The sequence below is a fragment of the Pongo abelii genome, chromosome X, assembly GCF_028885655.2.
Source record: "Pongo abelii isolate AG06213 chromosome X, NHGRI_mPonAbe1-v2.0_pri, whole genome shotgun sequence".
NCBI classification, from domain to species: domain Eukaryota; kingdom Metazoa; phylum Chordata; class Mammalia; order Primates; family Hominidae; genus Pongo; species Pongo abelii.
The window spans coordinates 13,765,944-13,789,402 of record NC_072008.2 but is presented as its reverse complement, the minus strand read 5'-3'; the positions used below and the strand labels follow the sequence as shown (position 1 = coordinate 13,789,402).

The 23,459-nt window shown below is 42.5% G+C and overlaps 2 protein-coding genes across 6 annotated transcripts in view; one reads left to right on the top strand and one right to left on the bottom strand.

Moving 5' to 3' along the window:
• OFD1 (OFD1 centriole and centriolar satellite protein) overlaps positions 1-993 on the bottom strand; it is a 39,957-nt gene extending 38,964 nt beyond the window's left edge. For all 5 annotated transcript variants that reach the window (XR_008518022.2, XM_024240795.3, XM_024240796.3 and 2 more), the window contains exon 1: positions 92-993. Coding sequence is in view for 4 of the 5 variants with exons in the window: in XM_024240795.3 (XP_024096563.1) it covers positions 92-103 (12 nt within the window). In the remaining variant the exon portion in view is untranslated. The remainder of the gene's footprint in view (positions 1-91) is intronic.
• Positions 470-23,235, top strand: TRAPPC2 (trafficking protein particle complex subunit 2). The gene is made up of 6 exons (XM_054544345.1): positions 470-656; positions 989-1,124; positions 15,170-15,281; positions 18,529-18,677; positions 19,118-19,199; positions 20,709-23,235. The coding sequence occupies exons 1-6, from the start codon at positions 485-487 to the stop codon at positions 20,805-20,807; spliced, it is 750 nt and encodes a 249-aa protein (XP_054400320.1). The 5' UTR covers positions 470-484; the 3' UTR covers positions 20,808-23,235.
• The last annotated feature ends 224 nt before the right edge of the window (positions 23,236-23,459 follow it).

Sequence of the window (23,459 nt, the reverse complement as noted above, 5' to 3'; positions counted from 1 at the left end):
CCATAAGAGGCCTAGCGGAGAAAGGAGTTTTAACGAACACAAAACAAGACTTCATTTCCGCCCGTCCCCGAGAAGGGGCAGGTGTGTCTACCTGAGCCATCATCAGGCGTCAGCTTCCTCCGGAGCCCGCCTCGCTCGCCCCGCCGCGGCCCGAGTTTAGTGCCCAGCCCGGGCTGTGGGGCCAAGACGAGGGGGAATCTCTGCCCTCAGAACCCTGCGTCTGTCCCGAAGGTTCGGGAGGAACAAAGGTGCTGAACGTTCTCTGTCTCGCACTCTCAACTAGGTTTTCTAGCAAACACGCGAGCTTCCTTTCTTCGCGGTTCTGAGGCAAGGGCGAAGACCCAGGCAGGACTTAAAGGCGGCTGGAGGGCGGGGACCCAGACACTAAGAACTGAAGGCAGCGAGGCAGGACCAGGACCGCCTCACAGGCCGTCCTGCAACTTCCGGAAACCTGCTAAATACAGCTTTCCCGAGCTGAAGAGCTATGGCGCATGAGTTTGGTTGCTCAGCACCGGCCGGAAGCTCCACCTACGTATCGCGAGAGCACATCCCAGGGTATCGCGAGAACTGCTTCGGCGTTCTGGCTACAGGTTCGCAGCGCGGGTCTCCTCCGCGGAAACTGACATTGCGTTTCCGTTGTCGGCCTCCCACTGCAGGTAGGGAATGGAGCGAGTCGGGGGGCGGGTGTTTTGAGTCCCTGGAGGACTTCGTAGCCCCTGCGTGACGCGGATGTTGGCCCTGTACCTCCACTCCTCCCCGGGGTGGCCGGGCGGGACCTGCCAGCCCTCCGCCGGCTCATCCCGGCAGCCCTTCCACCTGCAGACGTCCGCCCTCTCGGGGGCTGTTTCGCGGTTCACTGGGTCATTCAGCTAACCCAGGGTTTCTTCACGGCGGCACTGTTGTCTTTTGGAGCCGGAAGATTCTTTGTTTTGGGAGGCTGTCCTGTGCATTGTAGGTTTAGCTGTATCCTTGCTCTCTATTTTGTCAGTATCACCTTCTCCCCCAAGTATGACAACCAAAGATGTCTCCAGATATTGCCAGATGTCCTCTTGGAAGCAAGATCGCTCCGGGTTGAGATCCACAGAGCTAAACATTTTAGAGTACCAACCATTGTGTGCTGTGAGGTAAAGGTGAGCCAGTCCTCATGATGCTTAAATGTAATTAAAAAGAAAAGGAACCAAACCTCTCAGAAGCAATAATGAAAATGTTACAGCCAGAGAACTGAACAAGAACTAAGATACATTGTAGACTGGATAAAGAGTTTAAAGGGGAGGTGGCTGAAGATGGAAGTGATCCAGATCATCTCTGTGGAAAAAGTGTGACTTTATCAGGGCCTTGATGGGTAGGATTCAGGTGGTGAGCAAAAAGGAGAACATCACAGGAAGGGGAAAAATGAGCAAAGGAATCATTAAAAGAAAAAAAAAAAAAAGCCACCACCTTCTTAGGGGCAGAGAGGAATCTAGCCTGACTCCAGAGTTGTGTGCTGGGAATATAAGCCTTATATGGTATCTAAGTCCTGTGAGGACAAAATTGGATGTCAGCTTTGTGTACAGCATTGAAGATGAGTACAATGAGTTTTGATCTCTGGCTGTGAAAAACTTAAAGTATTTAAGAGGCAGTAAGAGTGACAGGACTTCATAGGAGGTGGAGAACCTGTAGGTTTTTGTTGGAAACAATGGAAGAGGAGAAGAGGCTTAGTTGGATTTTAAAGGATGGGTAGTGGTTGCAGACAGAATAAAGGAGAACATTCCAGGCATGAAGAGAGAAATGATAGTAGCTCTGAACTCGATACAGTCAAAGTGAATTTGGGAGAAAAAATAAGTAAACGAGTCAACGCTAGCAGAGGTGGAACAATAGGGCTGAGAAAAGACACGTGGAGCAATGTGGGAATCTGTTTTGAATACTAGCACATGATCCTGTAGCTGAGATGCATCAAAGGCTTTTGAGTGGAATGATGAAAACAATGTTCTAAAAAGATGTTGATATGTTGTAAATGTTGTTAAGTAGAATCACTTGTCCACTGTTTAAAAAAAAAAAAGTTCCTGAAGACCCCCTCACTCCCACCCCCACCTTTGGTCCCACAGTTGAATACATGAATATAATTAGATAAAACGTTCTCCAAAAACTAGCATAACTTCTAGGGGAGGGAGAATTGCTTATAATATTAATAGGAAAATGTCACATTAGAGACCTATCAGTAGTATTCCTGCTGCCCTTCCTCATTGTAATGGACATGTCCCATGCCATACCAGTTTAGTCTCATGACCCCAGGTTTATGGAACAACTGAAATCACTGCTCTCACAAGCACAGGGCAGTTTTTCTAGAAGCTCTTCTATAGAGGTTGTAAAGAGGCTTGCTACAAAAATGGATGTCTTTGGAACTGGAGTCCATGAGTTTTATCTTGCATTTGTCTACAACTTAAAATAAGAGAAGGGACTTCCAAGTTCACTGAGCATCCTCCCACTCTGGCACTGTTGGTGTTCCACCCACCCCTTAGTTTCTAGTTTCCCAGTGACTTCAGATGAGCAGCCCTGGGCTTGGCCTATGGAACGGTTTGGAATAAGTCTGTGTAGTCCAGAGTCAGCAAATACTTGGCCCTCCTGTAGGCACTGCACTTCCCCAAGTTCATAGCAGACGTGGATAATTGATCACAGCATTCTTTCCTGCTGACCACACTTAGTCTCAGAATCTTTCTCAGCGCCAGTTCCTGGCAGTCACTACCAGTTGATTAGAATTCGCTCATGAAAGGAAACTCATTTGCCATCCCTAGCCAAGTCCCTTTTTCATTAGATAGCTTATCGTATTTAAAGATAGTACTGTGCTGTACCCCACTCCCTTTCCACCCCAAAAAGGTCTCCCCTACTCCGTTTAAACATCCTCTGTTCCTTCAGTTGCTCTTGTCTGGTTTCCAGAGCATTTCCTAGCCTAGATCCTGCCCTCCCTTCCCCTGTAACACACAGAGTTATTGATCCTTTTACAATATGATTCCCAGAACTGAGTACCTTCCCCAAAGATGATAATATTATTGAAGAGGACATCAGCACTCTCTCCGACCTTGCTCTTAATGCCACCTAGAATTGATTAGCTTTTTTGACAAACCTATCAGACTTTTGCCTCTCACTGAGCTTGCAGAACTTTTGGGTTGATGTGGATGAACTGTTCTTAATCTAGGTTTCCCTTGTCCTTTTGTACAGTTGATTTTTAAGCCCAAGTACGGGGCTTGCTTTCTTATCCTCTTAACTTCTATCTTGTTAATTTCACCTTACTCTCCTAGCCATGGAGATCTTTTTTAATCCTAACTTCTGCCTTCTAATAAGTTAGCTGCCCTTGGTGTTATCTTTGAATGTGATAAGTTATCTTCATTCAAGTTATTGATTCAAATACTGAGCTAGACTAGGTTAAGGTCAACCTCAAAGCCTTCCTAGAGACCCTATGCCATAAATTGACACGGAGCACCCAATGTTCTCCGAGTATTGACACTCAAGTCAGCTATGAGCCACCCCTCATTCAGCAAATAATGAGTGCTTTTTGGGCCCCTGGCACTGTTGTAGCTCTAGGGATAACACAGTGAATGACACGAATGGTGTATCTGCTCTCATGGAGGGCAACATTCTAGCAAGACTGTATTTTCACTCAGGCTCCAGGACTCCAGTTTGTTCTTAGGTAGATACCAAAATATTTCGTAAAATGACTTTCTGTTTACCTACTGTATCTCCCTTCAGAAACAAAAAATGTAAATTTGGCATGACTTGTTCTAGTACAACCAGGAGTATATGAATGAATAATCTGTTTTTATCTAGGGGTTTACATTAAATGAGTTAATGTATAATAAAAGTGCCTGGCATGGCATCTGACTGAAAATAAGCATTTAATACATGTTTCTGTTGGTGTTCTAGTCGCTCTGAATGTACCCTGTTATAGACTAGGAGATAAGCCTTTTTCCTGTTATTGAAAATAGGAATAGCATTTAACCTAGCGGATGATATGGCATTTTTCTTGCAATTTCTCAAATGTCACTGATCAGCAGTTATGCAATCACATTTGTTAATCCAAGGTATATAATTTGTCAGGACCTGATGACTTGGATTTATTGAAATGTCTAGATGTTTTCTTTTTTTTTTTAATTATACTTTAAGTTCTAGGGTACATGTGCACAACATGCAGGTTTGATACATAGGTATACATGTGCCATGTTGGTTTGCTGCACCCATTAACTCATCATTTACATTAGGTATTTCTCCTAATGCTATCCCTTCCCCAGCCCCCCACCCCGACAGGCATGTGTGATATTCCCTGCCCTGTGTCCAAGTTATCTCATTGTTCAATTCCCACGTATGAGTGAGAACGTGCAGTGTTTGGTTTTCTGTCCTTGTGATAGTTTGCTCAGAATGATGGTTTCCACTTCATCCATGTCCCTACAAAGGACATGAACTCATCCTTTTTTATGGCTGCATAGTATTCCATGGTGTATATGTGCCACATTTTCTTAATCTAGTCTATCATTGATGGACATTTGGGTTCATTCCAAGTCTTTGCTATTGTGAATAGTGCCACAATAAACATACGTGTGCATGTGTCTTTATAGTAGCATGATTTGTAATCCTTTGGGTGTATACCCAGCAATGAGTTTGCTGGGTCAAATGGTATTTCTACCTCTAGATCCTTGAGGAATTGCCACACTGTCTTCCACAATGATTGAACTAACTTACACTCCCACCAACAGTGTAAAAGCGTTCCTGTTTCTCCACATCCTCTCCAGCATCTGTTATTTCCTGACTTTTTAATGATTGCCATTCTAACTGGCGTGAGATGGTATCTCTTTGTGGTTTTGATTTGCATTTCTTTAATGACCAGTGCTGAGCATTTTTTCATGTGCCTGTTGGCTGCATAGATGTCTTCTTTTGAAAAGTCTCTGTTCATATCCTTTGCCCACTTTTTGATGGGGTTGTTTTTTTCTTGTAAATTTCTGAGTTCTTTGTAGATTCTGGATATTAGCCCTTTGTCATATGGGTAGATTGCAAACATTTTCTCCCATTCTGTAGGTTGCTTGTTCACTCTGATGGTAGTTTCTTTTGCCGTGCAGAAGCCCTTTAGTTTAATTAGATCCATCTGTCTATTTTGGCTTTTGTTGTCATTGCTTTTGGTGTTTTAGTCATGAAGTCCTTGCCCATGCCTATGTCCTGAATGGTATTACCTAGGTTTTCTTCTAGAGTTTTTATGGTTTTAGGTCTAACATTTAAGTCTTTTTTTTGTTTGTTTTTTGTTTTTTGAGACAAAGTTTCACTCTTGTTGCCCAGGCTGGAGTGCAATGGTGCAATCTTGACTCACCGCAACCTCCACCTCCTGGATTCAAGCAATTCTTCTGCCTCAGCCTCCCGAGTAGCAGGGGTTACAGGCATGTGCCACCACACCCGGCTAATTTTGTATTTTTAGTAGAGACGGGGTTTCTCCATGTTGGTCAGGCTGATCTTGAACTCCCTACCTCAGGTGATCCGCCCACCTCAGCCTCCCAAAGTGCCGGGATTACAGGCTTCACGGTGCCCAGCCCTAACATTTAAGTCTTTAATCCATCTTGAATTAATTTTTGTATAAGGTGTAAGGAAGGGATCCAGTTTCAGCTTTCTACATATGGCTAGCCAGTTTTCCCAGCACCATTTATTAAATAGGGAATCCTTTCCCCATTTCTTGTTTTTGTCAGGTTTGTCAAAGATCAGATGGTTGTAGTTGTGTGGTGTTATTTCTGAGGCCTCTGTTCTGTTCCATTGGTCTATATATCTGTTTTGGTACCAGTACCATGCTGTTTTGGTTACTGTAGCCTTATAGTATAGTTTGAAGTCAGGTAGCGTGATGCATCCACCTTTCTTCTTTTGGCTTAGGATTGTCTTGGCAATGTGGGCTCTTTTTTGGTTCCATACGAACTTTAAAGTAGTTTTTTTCAATTCTGTGAAGAAAGTCATTGGTAGCTTGATGGGGATGGCAGTGAATCTATAAATTACCCTTGGGCAATATGGCCATTTTCATGATATTGATTCTTCCTATCCATGAGCATGGAATGTTCTTCCATTTGTTTGTGTCCTCTTTTATTTCATTGAGCAGTGGTTTGTAGTTCTCCTTGAAGAGGTCCTTCACATCCCTTGTAAGTTGGATTCCTAGGTATTTTATTCTCTTTTTAGCAATTGTGAATGGGAGTTCACTCATGCTTTGGCTCTCTGTTTGTCTATTATTGGTGTATAGGAATGCTCGTGATTTTTGCATATTGATTTTGTATCCTGAGACTTTGCTGAAGCTGCTTATCAGCTTAAGGAGATTTTGGGCTGAGACCATGGGGTTTTCTAAATTTACAGTCATGTCATCTGCAAACAGGGACAATTTGACTTCCTCTTTTCCTAATTGAATACCCTTTATTTCTTTCTCTTGCCTGATTGCCCTGGCCAGAACTTCCAACACTGTGTTGAATAGGAGTGGTGAGAGAGGACATCCTTGTCTTGTGCCAGTTTTCAAAGGGAAGGCTTCCAGTTTTTGCCCATTCAGTATGATATTGGCTGTGGGTTTGTCATAAATAGCTCTTATTATTTTGAGATATGTTCCATCAATTCCTACTTTATTGAGAGTTTTTAGCATGAAGGGCTGTTGAGTTTTGTCAAAGGCCTTTTCTGCATCTATTGAGATAATCATGTGGATTTTGTCGTTGGTTCTGTTTATGTGATGGATTAGGTTTATTAATTTGCATATGTTGAACCAGCCTTGCATCCCAGGGATGAAGCCGACCTGATCATGGTGGATAAGCTTTTTGATGTACTACTGGATTCGGTTTGCCAGTATTTTATTGAGGATTTTCGCATCGATGTTCATTGGGGATATTGATCTAAAATTCTCTTTTTTTGTTGTGTCTCTGCTAGGCGTTGGTATCAGGATGATGTTGGCTTCATAGAATGAGTTAGGGAGGATTCCCTCTTTTTCTGTTGATTGGAATAGTTTCAGAAGGAATGGTACCAGCTCCTCTTTGTACCTCTGGTAGAATTCGGATGTGAATCCATCTGGTCCTGGACTTTTTTTGGTTGGTAAGCTATTAATTATTGCCTCGATTTCAGAACCTGTTATTGGTCTATTTAGGGATTCAACTTCTTCCTGGTTTAGTCTTGGGAGAGTGTATGTGTCAGGAATTTATCCATTTCTTCTAGATTTTCTAGTTTATTTGCGTAGAGGTGTTTATAGTATTCTCTGATGGTAGTTTGTATTTCTGTGGGATCGGTGGTGATATCCCCTTCATCATTTTTTATTGCATCTATCTGATTCTTCTCTATTTTCTTCTTTATTAGTCTTGCTAGTGGTCTATCAATTTTGTTGATCTTTTCAAAAAACCAGCTCCTGGATTCATTGATTTTTTGAAGGGTTTTTTGTGTCTTTATCTCTTTCAGTTCTGCTCTGATCTTAGTTATTTCTTGCCTTCTGCTAGCTTTTGAATTTGTTTGCTCTTGCTTCTCTAGTTCTTTTAATTGCGATGTTAAGGTGTCGATTTTAGATCTTTCCTGCTTTCTCTTGTGGGCATTTAGTGCTATAAATTTCCCTCTACACACTGCTTTAAATGTGTCCCAGAGATTCTGATACTTTGCGTCTTTGTTTTCTTTGGTTTCAGAGAACATCTTTATTTCTGCCTTCATTTTGTTATTTACCCAGTAGTCATTCAGGAGCAAGTTGTTCAATTTCCATTTAGTTGAGCAATTTTGAGTGAGTTTTTTAATCCCGAGTTCTAATTTGATTGCACTGTGGTCTGAGAGACAGTTTGTTGTGATTTCTGTTCTTTTACATTTGCTGAGGAGTGCTTTACTTCCAATTATGTAGTCAATTTTAGAATAAGTGCGATGTGGTGCTGAGAAGAATGTATATTCTGTTGATTTGGAGTGGAGAGTTCTGTAGATGTCTGTTAGGTCCGCTTGGTGCAGAGCTGAGTTCAAGTCCTGGATATCCTTGTTAACCTGTCTTGTTGATCTGATATTGACAGTGGGGTGTTAAAAGTCTCCCATTATTATTGTGTGGGAGTCTAAGTCTTTTTGTAGGTCTCTAAGGACTTGCTTTATGAATCTGTGTGCTCCTGTATTGGGTGCATATATATTTAGGATAGTTAGCTCTTCTTGTTGAATTGATCCCTTTACCATCATGTAATGGCCTTCTTTGTCTCTTTTGATCTTTGTTGGTTTAAAGTCTGTTTTATCAGAAACCAGGATTGCAACCCCTGCTTTTTTGTGCTTTCCATTTGCTTGGTAGATCTTCCTCCATCCCTTTATTTTGAGCCTATGTGTGTCTTTGCACGTCAGATGGATTTCCTGAATACAGCACACTGATGGGTCTTGATTCTTTATCCAATTTGCCAGTCTGTGTCTTTTAATTAGAGCATTTAGCCCGTTTACATTTAAGGTTAATATTGTTATGTGTGAATTTGATCCTGTCATTATGATGTTCGCTGGTTATTTTGCCTGTTAACTCATACAGTTTCTTCATAGCATTGATGGTCTTTACAATTTGGCCTGTTTTTGCAGTGGCTGGTACCGGTTGTTTCTTTCTATGTTTAGTGCTTCCTTCAGGAGCTCTTGTAAGGCAGGCCTGGTAGTGACAGAATCTCTCATCATTTCCTTGTCTGTAAAGGATTTTATTTCTCCTTCACTTATGAAGCTTAGTTTGGCTGGATATGAAATTCTGGGTTGAAAATTCTTTTAAAAATGTTGAATATTGGCCCCCACTCTCTTCTGGCTTGTAGAGTTTCTGCTGAGAGATCTGCTGTTAGTCTGATGGGCTTCCCTTTGTGGGTAACCTGACCTTTCTCTCTGCTGCCCTTAACATTTTTTTCCTTCGTTTAAACCTTGGTGAATCTGACAATTATGTGTCTTGGGGTTGCTCTTCTCAAGGAGTATCTTTGTGGTGTTCTCTGTATTTCCTGAATTTGAATGTTGGCCTGCCTTGCTAGGTTGGGGAAGTTCTCCTGGATAATATCCTGCAGAGTGTTTTCCAACTTGGTTCCATTCTCCCCATCACTTTCAGGTACACCAGTCAAACGTAGATTTGGTCTTTTCACATAGTCCCATATTTCTTGGAGGCGTTGTTCGTTTCTTTTTACTCTTTTTTCTCTAACCTTGTTTTCTCGCTTTATTTCATTAATTTGATCTTCAATCACTGATACCCTTTCTTCCACTTGATCAAATCAGCTATTGAAGCTTGTGTATGCATCATGAAGTTCTTGTGCCATGGTTTTTAGCTCCCTCAGGTCATTTAAGGTCTTCTCTGTACTGTTTATTCTAGTTAGCCATTCGTCTAACCTTTTTTCAAGGTTTTTAGCTTCCTTGAGATGGGTTCAAACATGCTCCTTTAGCTCGGAGAAGTTTGTTGTTACCGACCTTCTGAAGCCTAATTCTGTCAACTCGTCAAAGTCATTCTCCGTCCAGCTTTGTTCCATTGCTGGCGAGGAGCTGCAATCCTTTGGAGGAGAAGAGGCACTCTCATTTTTAGAATTTTCAGCTTTTCTGTTCTGGTTTCTCCCCATCTTTGTGGTTTTATCTACCTTTGGTCTTTGATGTTGGTGACCTACAGATACAGATGGGGTTTTGGTGTAGATGTCCTTTTTGTTGATGTTGATGCTATTCCTTTCTGTTTGTTAGTTTTCCTTCTAACAGTCAGGTCCCTCAGCTGCAGGTCTGTTGGAGTTTGCTGGAGGTCCACTCCAGACCCTGTTTGCCTGGGTATCACCAGCAGAGGCTGCAGAACAGCAAATATTGCTGCCTGATCCTTCCTCTGGAAGCTTCGTCCCAGAGGGGCACCCGCCTATATGAGGTGTCTGTCGGCCCCTACTGGGATGTGTCTCCCAGTTAGGCCATATGGGGGTCAGGGACCCCCTTGAGAAGGCAGTCTGTCCGTTCTCAGAGCTCAAGCACCATGTTGGGGGAACCACTGCTCTCTTCAGAGCTGTCAGACAGGGATGTTTAAGTCTGCAGAAGTTGTCTGCTGCCTTTTGTTCAGCTAAGCCCTGCCCACAGAGGTGGAGTTTAGAGGCAGTAGGCTTTGCTGAGCTGCAGCGGGCTCTGCCCAGTTCAAGCTTCCTGGCCACTTGTTTACCTACTGAAGCCTCAGCAATGGCGGACACCCCTCCCCCAGCCAGGCTGCTGCCTCGCAGTTCAATCTCAGACTGCTGTGCAAGCAGTGAGCAAGGCTCCGTGGGCACGGGACCCGCCGAGCCAGGCATGGGAGAGAATCTCCTTCTCTGCCGGTTGCTAAGACCTTGGGAAAAGCACAGTAGTTGGGTGGGAGTATCCCGTTTTTCCAGGTACAGTCTGTCATGGCTTCCCTTGGCTAGGAAAGGGAAATCCCCCGACCCCTTGCACTTTCTGGGTGAGGCGACGCCCTGCCCTGATTCAGCTCACCCTCCATGGGCTGCACCCACTGTCCAACCAGTTCCAATGAGATGAACCAGGTACCTCAGTTGGAAATGCAGAAATCACCCATCTTCTGCGTCAATCACGCTGGGAGCTGCAGACCGGAGGTGTTCCTATTTGGCCATCTTGGAACGGATCCCTAGACATTTTCTTAATATACCTGTCTTGAGGTTTGCAGCCTGCCTAACCTTGTTTCTTCCATGCTTACTATTTGAAAAGTCATTTAACAGAGAAAATGGAAGTTAAATAGATCAGCATCCTCCATTATTTCAGTGTGTAGCAAGCGCTTGAAGCAGTTGACCCTTCTCCCTTGCTTTTTCCTGATCGTAGCCTAAAAAGCCTCTTTTTTTTTTTTTTAAATATATATCACACACTTCAACTCATTGTAGGCCTTTGCCCTTCTGATGCTAGCCTCACTGATTTCTCATCCTGTTTTTATGTTCATTACTAGTTAGTGTCCTACTTCTTACATCTTCCATGTGGCCTCTTTAAATTTAAGGTAGTCAGAGAGCTCTTTGTATCACCAAGTTTATTTCTTTAGTCTTCTCCTTCTCAAAAGCCCAGGTTTCCCTAGCCACTGAAGACAGCTGCCGTTTCCACCACAAGTGAGAGTCCTGGCTTTCACTTGAGAGCCAAACAAGAATCTGTTTCCTTGTACTTTCCAGCTTCTAGGGGCCTCCTGCATTGCTTGGCTGTGGCCCCTTCCTTCATTTTCAAAGCTGTCAAGATCACATTGCTGTGACCATTCTTCTGTCACTTCCCCCTGACTTTCCTCTTTTGCTTCCCTATTCTACTTTTAAGATCCTTGTCATGACATTGGGCCCACCTGGATGATCCAGGACAATGTTGCTATCTTAAGGTCAGCTGATGAGCAACCTTAATTCCTCTTTGCCATGAGCCCTAACATACTCATAAGTTGCAGAGATTAGGATGTGGACGTCTTAGGAGAGGGGCCACTGTTCTGCTTGTTCACCTTAGCTAGACATTTGGAAACCATCCTAGATCCTCCTCTTGTCCTCAATTTCCCAGTTTAATCTATTCCCAAATTCTGTGTAGCTACCTCCTCAACACCTCTGGGCCAAGCCTTCCTTGGAGATGCTTCAAAGGCCCCTATTTAAGGTGATGGGAAAATCGAGCAGACCATACATACACAGTCATGTCAACGCAGGTAATTCAGTAATGGCAGTTGCTTTATCTGTATTATATATTGGAATTCTAAGTAATACTTGTTTTTGTTGGTGAAGGGAAGGTGGAGGAAGTCACAGAACTTTTATAAAACGTTTGGAATCAGGCCGGGCATGGTGGCTCATGCCTGTAATCCCAGCACTTTGGGAGGCCAAGGTGGGCAGATCACTTGAGGCCAGGAGTGTGAGACCAGCCTGGCCAACACGGCGAATCCCCGTCTCCACTAAAAATACAAAAATTAGCCGGGCATGGTGGCGCATGCCTGTACTCCTGGCTACTCAAGAGGCTGAGGCAGGAGAATCTCCTGAACCTGGGAGGTGGAGGTTGCAGTGAGCTAAGATTGTGCCACTAGTTTGGAATCATTGATCTAGACCCGTGCTGTCTAGTACTGTGGCCACTAGCCACATATGGCTATTTATGTTTAATTAAAATTCAGTTCTACATTCTCACTAGCCACATTTCTTTTTTTTTTTTGAGATGGAGTCTTGCTCTGTCACCAGGCTGGAGTGTGCAGTGGCACGATCTTGGCTCACTGCAAGCTCCGCCTCCCAGGTTCACGCCATTCTTCTGCCTCAGCCTCCCGAGTAGCTGGGACTACAGGTGCCCACCACCACACCCAGCTAATTTTTTGTATTTTTAGTAGAGACGGGGTTTCACTATGTTAGCCAGGATGGTCTCGATCTCCTTACCTCGTGATCCGCCTGCCTTGGCCTCCCAAAGTGCTGGGATTACAGGCGTGAGCCACCACGCCTGGCCCACACTAGCCACATTTCTAATGCACACTAGCTCACATATTGGACAGCACAGATGTAGAACATTTCCGTCCTCGCAGAAAGTTCCATAGATTGGACAGCACAGAATCCTAGTGTGTGTCTTACCTTTGCTCCATACCCTCAAGTATTTGCTAAGTGTTTGCAGCTGTTCCCCTCCCGAGACAATGGGGTCATTTTCTCCCAGGGTTTTCAGTTCTTCCACTTCACCTGTCAGTTTTTCCTTGGCAGAACTGAATGAAAAGCTACAGCCCTTCTTGCTTCTTCAGCTGTTTACAAAATCAAATAATTGGCAGCTGAAGTCAAGCATGGAATGTATATAAAGAAAGCTCTGTCTCGTCTTCTGTGCAGCTGGGTAGTTGGTAACAGCATCCCCATGCAGTTGGTCTTTGAGTTCCCTTTCTGTCTTCCTACTGACTTAGCGCCATGCTGCTTGCCCATTTGTGGTTTTCCATATAGGGGTGAGTATGGGGATGCATGTTATCTTGCTTATACATACATGTACATATATTTCCTTCTGCTGCTGCTTTTGCTTTTTTTTTTTTTTTTTTTTTTTTTTTTTTTGCTGCTGCTTAAATGTGCTGAAGAAAGTAAGAAGCCCTTCCCTTGGCAAACTCCAGCTCTGAAATCTAGTCCAGCAAGAATTCATGATATCATTGTTTACTTTGTTCAAATTTCAACTCCCTATCCTTCTTCCCTTCACTTTGGAGAATTATTGCCAGTTCTTCTAGTTTTGCATAGCTTTTTTATCATTCCAGCTTGTCTTTGTTATCCACTTTTTCTGTTTGGACCTTTTTCTTATCTTTCCCCTAAAACAGGGGCAAACATTTTCTTTAAAGGGCCAGATAGTAAATATTGTTGGCTTTGTGGGACAGCTGGTCTGTGTCACAGGTGCTTAACTCTGCCATTGAAGCATGAGAGCAGCCTTAGATGGTCGCAAAAGCATGGGCAAGGCTAGATTTGGCCTGCAGTCTATAGTCCCCCACCCCTCCACCCCTGCCCCAAATAGCATTTTAAATCCTACTTCATCATGCCAAGAGTCTCTGATCTGCCTTTTCTTCCACAGTAATGGCCTTCCAATTCTAGCGTTAAAAGTGCCAGCTGTGCCTTGATTTCCTTTATAAAATGTGTCATTCATTAGCAAGTACACTGATTGCATCGTGTGTTCTGTGTGAATCAGCAGAAGGCCCAATGAGGCTTGCTAAGTCTTGGCTTCTAACACACCTCAGATGTATGTTCTAGGTGACTGACTGTAACTCCTGGTTTACTTGATTTCCACTCCGTGTTGAGAAGTTACTAGTCACCACATCCCAGTGTGCATACGGTTTTCCATGTTATTCTAGATAACATTAATTGAGCATGTACTGTGAGTCAGACACTGTACCGGGTACTTTACATGCATTAGATTGTGTGATCCTCATAAGTGCACCATAAGGTGCTACAGTGTTAGCACTATTTAACAGATGAGAAAACTGACATTAGGAAATTAGGGACTGCCTGTGGTCACACTGCCAGTAAGTAGCAGAGCTAGACCTGAACCTTTGTTTGACTCCAAAGTCCTTGTGTTAAAAATACACACTGTGGGGTTACCTTGGGGTAAATCCATCCATGCCCCCACCCATCCATCATTCATCTAGATTTCAATTATCTGTGCTAAAAGCCATGGAATCACTTATATTTTTTCCCCCGGTTTCTTGTAGTTTATCTCTTTTGCCAATCTGTTTTTTTTTTGTTTTTTTTTTTTTTTTGAGACAGGGTCTCATTTTGTCACTTAGACTGGAGTGCAGTGGTGCAATCTCGGTTCACTGCAGCCTTGACCTCCCTGGGCTCAGGTGATCCTCCTGCGTCAGCCTTCTGAGTAGCTGGGACTACAGGCACATACCACCATGCCTGGCTAATTTTTGTATTTCATGTAGAGATGGAGTTTCACCATGTTGCCCAGGCTGGTCTCAAACTCCTGGGCTGAAGCAATCTGCCCATCTCAGCCCCCTAAAGTGCTGGGATTACAGGCGTGAGCCACTGCACCAGGCCCAACGTGTTAAACTTAGTTCCAAGATCTCTCAGTGCCTCAGAATGTCTTCCTTTATGGATTATTTCTTCCATCTTTTCTAGAATACAAAACTCTTCCTTTCTTATAAATTGGTGTATAAAGAGGCATATCATAGGCTCTTAGATTTGCAAAGACTTATATTTATAGCACACATACTTCAAGTAGAGAGAAGACAAATACAGCACACGTAGTCTGCGAATCAGTGATACAGTGTCTCTCCTTTCTAGGTAAGTGACATGAGGTAGAGTTGGTTTTAGCTTCCCCCGACAGATGCCTCCTGGAAATTTCTAAGGCAAGCTAATTACTTCCTTGGTCCTCCCACTACTCTGTATTGTCCTTGACTTACCACCACCTTCTGTTAATCCTTCTAGGTGTCTGTGCTGCTACTAACTGGTCCAGTCCAAATGAAGCCCAGCTTACTCTACCAGACACTGAGGGCCCCTTGAGCTGAATGAGCCATATTTTCAGATCATGAGAATGTTGTCTTTGTGATTTCATGTTAGAGGTCTTCCAGTTTACTTATGAAAATACATTAGATTCACAGATTCATATCACAGATACATAATTTGTTTATTCCAGAAGCTACGTATCTTCGCTAGCATACTGGAAACTGCCAAGCTTAGTAGCATCTTCCTCTACAATGTCAGGTTTAAATTAAAAAAAGAATTCTACACTTCCCATTAGTCATTTTTTAATTTGAAGATTGACTACTAAAAATATGTACTATTTTTCGCTTAATTAGGAGCCATATATTGAAGACCATGTCTGGGAGCTTCTACTTTGTAATTGTTGGCCACCATGATAATCCAGTTTTTGAAATGGAGTTTTTGCCAGCTGGGAAGGCAGAATCCAAAGTACGTAAGAATTTTTATGCTATTGTAATGATATGGTATAATATGATTTTAGAACTGGAAGATCTGGACAGATAAGGTAACTGAAATCCACCACAATTAAATGAGGCTTGCTCAGGAGCCCACAGACTGATAGAAGCCAGCCAGGGAATGTCCTTGGAGATGTTTATTCATCCTTTAATTCAGCACAGACTAGCATGACGCTCTGGCATTCCCATCATACTCAGTTCACTATGTCACCCACCATGAATTGCTGCTGCTTAAGCACATAAAAACATAGTTCACCTGTAGTGGATTGCCGCCTTGAAATACCATGAAAGTCCAGGCTGTTTTCATGAATCACGTTTTTCATCAGGACCTACTGGGTTAGAAAAGACCCTTACTTCCCTGTCTTCTTGCTGCCACTGGGTCTGCAGCACCTCACTTCAGGGGTCTTCTGCAGCACTTCCTGGCTGGGTTGAGCCTGCATGCTCCCCTCCCCAGTGACACCTTGGCCATACACAGGAAGCTCAAAAGCAGCACCAGAGGTGATACCACCCGACTTTCTTGTCAAGAATGGTTCCAAAAACCAAGCTTGGCTCGAGAACATATTGCCATTCAGACCCGAGGAATATTTTTTTTTTTGAGACAAGGAAATGGACCATATATTTTAAGAAAGATTACCATCCCAAATGCTTAAAATAAAACCATTTGGATCTTATTTATTTATTTTTTTTTGAGACAGAGTCTTGCTCTGTCGCCCAGACTGGAGTGCAGTGACACGATCTCAGCTCACTGCAACCTCTGCCTCCTGGGTTCAAGCAATTCTCCTGTATCAGCCTCCCAAGTAGCTGGGATTATAGTGCGCACAACCATGCCAGGCTAATTTTTGTATTTTTAGTAGAGACAGGGTTTTGCCATGTTGCCCAGGCTGGTCTCGAACTCCTGACCTCAGGTGGTCTGCCTGCCCTCGGCCTCCCAAAGTGCTGGGATTGCAGACGTGAGCCACCACACCTGGCCCAGACCTGTAGAGTTTTGACACGAGAAGAGCCCAGTTCTTTCCTATTTCTGTTTCTAATAAATTGCTGACAAGTTTGCTATGTTTCTCCCAACCTCCAAAAATTGGCTTTAATGTCCTTTAAGGAATTGATGTTTTAAGTTAATTGTAATGCATAATATATGGTATTTTTCAACTATTCAGGCCTTGCCACCAAAATAAGATAGGCATTTGTTTAAGGGATTCTCTGTGAGGTGGAGTTGTGACATTATTTTCTCATATTATGAGAACACTACTCATTAAAACTTGTTTTGAGGTATATCTGTACCAGTACTGCTTTGTGGGATACAGCTACTTGTATGTAATTTCTGTGCACTCCACTGCCCTTGTGTTGGACAAAGCACACATAAAAATACTTTGTTGCATAACTTGATTTTAGTTCTTTCTCCTGCTACCACTCACTTTCTTAAAGCGTTTTCAGTTTGCTCCTAATTCTTCAGAATTGATCATCATTGTAAAAGAAAACACTGCTGTGAGCCAGACACAAAAACATCCATTTCTCTAAGGATTCACTTAGCTTTGTCATGGCAACATGAGTGAAGTAAAACATGCTTTAACTATGCGTGGGATTCCAGGGCAACGGGCCGCCCTCCTCCAGCCCAGGCATGAGAACAGCCTCCTTGGCAAGGAAGCCGTCTCGGTTTCCTGTGGCTGTTGTAACAAAGTACGAAAAACTGAGTGGCTTGGGACAGCAGGAATTTATTGTCTCCGTTGTAAGGGCCACCGTCTGAAATCAAGGTGTCAGTGGGGCCATGCTCCCTATGAAGGCACAAAGACAAGGGTCTGTCCAGGCCTCTCTCCCAGCTTCTGGGAGTTCCTTGGCTTGTGGCAGCGTAACTCCAGTCTTCATGTGGCATTTTTCTCCCTGTCTGCCTCTCTAAATGTTCTTTTTCTAAATACACCAGTCCATTGGATTAGGGGCCCACCCTATTCCAGTGTGACCTCATCTTAGCTAACCACATCTGCAACAACCCTCTTTCCGAGTAAGGCCACATTCTGAGGTACTGTTGCTTAAGACTTCAACAAAGGAATTTTGGAGAGGAAACACTTCAACCCATAACAGGTATTCTTTGAAAAATGGCTTGGGTTTTTTTGAGACGGAGTTTTGCTCTTGTCCCCCAGGCTGGAGTGCAATGGCGTGATCTCGACTCACTGCAGCCTCCACCTCCCAGGTTCAAGCAATTCTCCTGCCTCAGCCTCCCGAGTAGCTGGGATTACAGGCATGCACCACCACAGCCGGCCAATTTTTGTATTAGTAGAGATGGGATTTCACCATATTGGCCAGGCTGGTCTCGAACTCCTGACCTCAGGTGATCCACCTGCCTCAGCCTCCCAAAGTGCTAGGATTACAAGCATAAGCCACCGCACCTGGCCAAAAAATGTATTTTCAAAGAATTACATTGGAGTAATACAAGCATAAGCCACCGCACCTGGCCAAAAAATGTATTTTCAAAGAATTACATTGGAGTAAGACTGCATTCCAAGTTCTGAATTCCGTCTTCACATTATGGTCAGACAGTCACACCTTCTGTTCACTTAAGCCATTTCAGCCCAGGAAAAGGACACTCCCAGCTCTGACAGGACTGTGTCCTGCTGTTGACACAGACGACTGCTCACAGCTGGGGCTGAGCATCACCTCCCACTACTCCCAGGTCCCGCTGCCATGTAAGCTCCATGCACTGGAAAGAGGCCTCTGGCAGGCCATTATAAGCGCCATTTCAGGTGTCTCTACTGCTTACCTGGTGCCACTGTGCAGGAAGCCCCGCCCTCTCAGTTTCCTCCCAGACCTTGAGGCCTGGTGTGAATGGCACCTCTTCTCCACAGGATCTTGTTTTATGTTTTGTTTTTTTTAACATAGTATCCTTTTTTTTTTACATGTTTAGATGGCTACAGAATTTGGTAACTTCCCTCTTGAAACATGGAAAAAAAATTTTATGAAAAAGATTTTCAATAAATGATTTTGTATAAATCCTCTATATACACATTTCATTTATTAATTGGCTGTTTCTGTTGAGATTTAGATATCAAATTTAAAAATAGAATATAATATGAAAACAGATCTTTTGTAAGTCTCATGACAATAACAAACAAAGTATAAAAGCAAACTGTTTTTTCCCCACAAGAAAACCATCTATAGAATTTACAGAATGAAATGTCAGCATTCTTGATGCCATAGGGAAATGTTAATCTGTGGTTGCTCACACTGTCATCTAGGACGACCATCGTCATCTGAACCAGTTCATAGCTCATGCTGCTCTCGACCTCGTAGATGAGAACATGTGGCTGTCGAACAACATGTACTTGAAAACTGTGGACAAGTTCAACGAGTGGTTTGTGTCAGCATTTGTCACTGCGGGGCATATCCTTACCTTCTTAGTAAAGATAACTAACTAAAGTTTGGGCTCACAAACCAGAAGAACATGGAACATAGATGCCAGGCTCTGAGTCTGTAGACTTCACAGTCAGGTGAAAATGTAAGTTTCCATTTATGGGGCTACTTTTCTTTTTTTAGGGGGGAAAAGCATTTTGTTTAATAGCTAATTTTAAAACTAAGTCTCATACACAAAAAAAGTTTATCTGGACCCTATAAAGGGTGATTTTACTTTATTTTATAGTTATTTTCTAACTTTGAAAGCTTATGTTCTCTTTATGATAAAACTAAGCTAATTTTAAACCCAGTTTATATATTCAACTTTTCCATCACAAATACACTGTGACTAATTTGAAGAATACTGTATCAACGAACTGGTTGCTTTTTGTTTTTCATTTCTAAGAAAGATTATGCCTTAATTATTTCACATATGAGGTTTATTATGCTTCATGACATAAGACAAGAAGATGGAATAAAGAACTTCTTTACTGATGTTTATGATTTATATATAAAGGTACGGTATGGTATGTTCTATAATTTTTAAAATCTGATGAGAAAGGATTCGACCTTTGTCAGGAAACTGGCCTACTGAAGTAACTCCCTTAGGCTGCAGTTTACCTTTCAGACTAGCTTTCCCCCATCAGAACTATCTCTGGCAACTCCCTCCGCAGGTAAGTCTTCACAGCCAGGTGAATATGTATTTAGGAACACAACTCATGGTAGTTATCTTTAGATGATTGTGAAGGTAAATTGGTTTCATTCTTCACCTTGTTGTCCTCATAGCTGATTTTATTAGGGATCCCTAAAGACAGCAAGGAAGCAGCCTATATAAGGGAAAATTACTTCACAATTTAATCTCAAATGTTTCCATCTACTTTACAAATAAGTTACAGTGCAATTAATAGAGATCATAAACTGGCAGGAAGTGATTTTTATATGATCAAATAGCCACTCAAGAAGAATGGCGCCACTTGCATTTCTTGATTTTGAAAAATAAAATAATAATAGGACGTCATGGTTACACTGCAGTGATAACAATAGTATGTTTTGTTTTGGAGACAGTCTTGCTCTGTCACCCAGGCTGGAGTGCAGTGGCGTGATCTCAGCTCACTGCAACCTCTGCCTTCCAGGTTCAAGTGATTCTCCTGCCCCAGCCTCCCAAGTAGCTGGGACTACAGGTGTGCACCACCACACCCAGCTAATTTTTGTATTTTTAGTAGAGACGAGGTTTTGCCATGTTGGCTAGGCTGGTCTCAAACTCCTGACCTCAAGTGATCCACCCGCCTCGGCCTCCCAAAGTGCTGGGATTACAGGCGTGAGCCACCATGCCTGGCCCATATTTTTTTAATAATTTAAATAAGTTCTGTATTTGGACAGAATTTCTTGCATATCAGCACAGTAATACAATTTAACAGTATTCCTAGTCAGAGGTAGTAAGTAATATTTAGCCCTCTTATAAAGATGAACAATGTCAAGTGATTAAGGTATAAAAATCAGCAATGCCTTTCCTCATTAGTGATTCCATTTAATGATTTTCTCTCATGCGTTATGATACACTAATTTGAGAAGCTGATCATTTAGCAGTCTTGTGTTAAAGGAGAGTATTAAAAACCTGATTGTTAAAAGATTACCACACAAGAATAGCTTTTTCTGAACTCTGAGCACATGGCAGACTTTTTGTTTTATGTAGCCAAAGGGCCATACAGATTAATCCATTTATTTATAATGAATATGAGTATTTCACACACAGGGTAAATTCTGAAAGTTAACTGACACAGGCAACATTTATCATACTGCCATTAGTTTTGCCACAGATACTTCTCAAAACCAAAACACCAAAATAAAAATTTCCTTAAGAGGATGTTAGTATTTAACAATGCAGCATTTTCAATAAAACTTAAAAATGTGGTCTTTAGACTTTGGAATGTCTTTGGTTTTTAATTTAAAACTTTAAAATGATTTCCTTTCAGAAACTTATGATTTGTCAGCTTTTTTGCTTCACTAATACTTTTTTCTTTCCTAGTTTTCAATGAATCCATTTTATGAACCCAATTCTCCTATTCGATCAAGTGCATTTGACAGAAAAGTTCAGTTTCTTGGGAAGAAACACCTTTTAAGCTGAATGCAGAAAATTCCAAAATAAATGATGTCACCACAATGGTGTATACTCAGGAATGTGTACATTGTAAGTTACTTGATTAAATAGCCTGGAAAACTTTTGTGTATTCTCAGCTTATCTAAACCTAACGAAATTCCTTTTATGTTTAAAAATAGTACATTCTGTCTCATGTCACATATTAATAGATCAATTGGTATTTCCTTGTGAACAGTGTTATTTATAAAGAGCTCATCAATAATCATGATTTTTTTTTTTTTTTTTGGAGACAGAGTCTCACTCTGTCGCCAGGCTGGAGTGCAGTGGCGCAATCTTGGCTCACTGTAACCTCCGCCTCCCAGGTTCAGGCAATTCTCCTGCCTCAGCCTCCAAGTAGCTGGGACTACAGGCGCGTGCCACCGCGCCCGGCTAATTTTTGTATTTTTAGTAGAGATGGGGTTTCACCATATTGGTCAGGCTGGTCTTGAACTCCTGACCTCGTGATCCACCCACCTTGGCCTCCCAAAGTACTGGGATTACAGGCGTGAGCCACCGTGCCCAACCATGAAATATTTTTACTTAAAAATTGGGAATAAGCTCGCTTTTTTTTTTTTGAGATGGAGTCTTGCTCCTGTCGTGCAGGCTGTAGTGCAGTGGCACGATCTTGGCTCACTGCAACCTCCACCTCCCGGGTTCAAGCAGTTCTCATTCTTCAGCCTCCCGAGTAGCTGGGATTACAGGCGTGCACCACCACGCCTGGCTAATTTTTGTATTTTTAGTAGAGACAGGGTTTCACCATATTGGTCAGGCTGGTCTTGAACTCCTGACCTCGTGATCCACCTACCTCGGCAAGAGCCACCACGCCTGGCCATGAAATATTTTTACTTAAAAATTGGGAATAAGCTTTTTGGTTTTTTGTGGGTTTTTTTTTTGTTTTTTGTTTTTTGTTTTTGAGATGGAGTCTTGCTCCTGTTGTGCAGGCTGGAGTGTAGTGGCACAATCTTGGCTCACTGTAACCTCCACCTCCCGGGTTCAAGCAATTCTCCTTCTTCAGCCTCCTGAGTAGCTGGGATTAACAGGCATGCACCACCACGCCTGGCTAATTTTTGTGTTTTTAGTAGAGACGGGGTTTCGCTATTTTGGCCAGGCTGGTTTCAAACTCCTGACCTCAGTTGATGCACCCGCCCCAGCCTCCCAAAGTGCTAGGATTACAGGCATGAACCACCGTGCCTGGCCAGGAATAAGCTTTTGACTTGCCCAATTCAGATAGGTTGATCTTTGGGTTTTTTTTTTTTTTTTTTTTTTTGAGATGGAGTTTCGCTCTGTCGTCCAGGCTGGAGTGCAATGGCAGTTGTTTCACTGTAACCTCTGCCTCCTGACTTCAAGCAATTCTCCTGCCTCAGCCTCCCAAAGTGCTGGGATTACAGGTGTGAGCCACCGTGCCCGGCCCAGATAGGTTGATCGTAATGTAACAACCCAAAAATAAATGTCATAGTCAAGATTTGGTAGATAAATTTAAAATTAAAATATTCTGCAGTTGGGAGTGAAATGTGATAGCACATACGTTGACATTATACATTTAGAGATGTTATAAAAATGTATAGGCAGTATACACAGCACTACTCAAGAAGCCAAAGAAACACTTGTGCAGTGCTAAGTGTCACATGTCTGCTTCCACCAGAGGCTAGGAATAGTGATCCTGCTACAATGTGAGAACCCAAATCATGTTTATAAAATAAGAGGCTGGGAGCAGTTGCAGGCCACAGTGAAGTGTGTTGCTTCTGTCACTTTATATTCTTATATTTCCTTTCCCTCAGACAGTAAACTGTTGATACTCGTACTTGTAAAAAATTGTAAGGCAATTTTTAGTATTGTTGTCAAAGAAAACCTTGGATTACATTAACATTTGTACTCAGCCTTTTAGGTGATACACCAGAGGGGGCTGGGAATTGTCTCTTTGTTCCTATGATAAGTAGATCTTAATGTAAAATAGTAAATGTCCATTGAAAAGCAAGTAATACAGCCTGTGCTAATTGGGAGCACTTGAACAATTTTGTTCCATTCTGAATAACTTTTGAGCAAGTAATTCTAAGCTTTGTCTTGTATCCTTGTGTGAAATTGCATAATTTTTACCCTATTTGATTTCTTAAATAAAGATGTTTGTTTAAGATTGTGGTAGTTTAATATCCATTTTTAAAGTGCTGCTTTTGTCCTATTTCTCCTATTGATAGTCTGCAAACTAATATGATGTCTTAACCTGTTATAGAGCTCAGATTGACTCAAACTAGATGCCAGAGCTTTGGGAGTAGAAAAATTTACATACTCATCTAGAAATCTAGGAGTAATTTCAGCAAACGTGTATTTTTTTGTATATAGTTGGCCCCTCCCTCAATGAGCATATCATCCAGAGGGCTGTGATGCAGGGCAGCCAAGAGCAGCAGGGTGATTGAGAGCAGGAAGACTTGGCTCAGCTGCACAACAGTGGTACCCTGAAAATAGCCTTTTCTCCAGGCTGGTGAAGGTGACGTAGGAACTAGTAACACGCTTGCGAGTATATTACTAAAGTTAAATCCCAAATTTCATGTGCGACTGAGTCTTTAAAGGAGCTGGAAGGGAAGTGGAGCATTGAGTGGGACCTCCAAGGTAGGCTGCACAGGAAAAGCATTGCAGGCGTGAAGG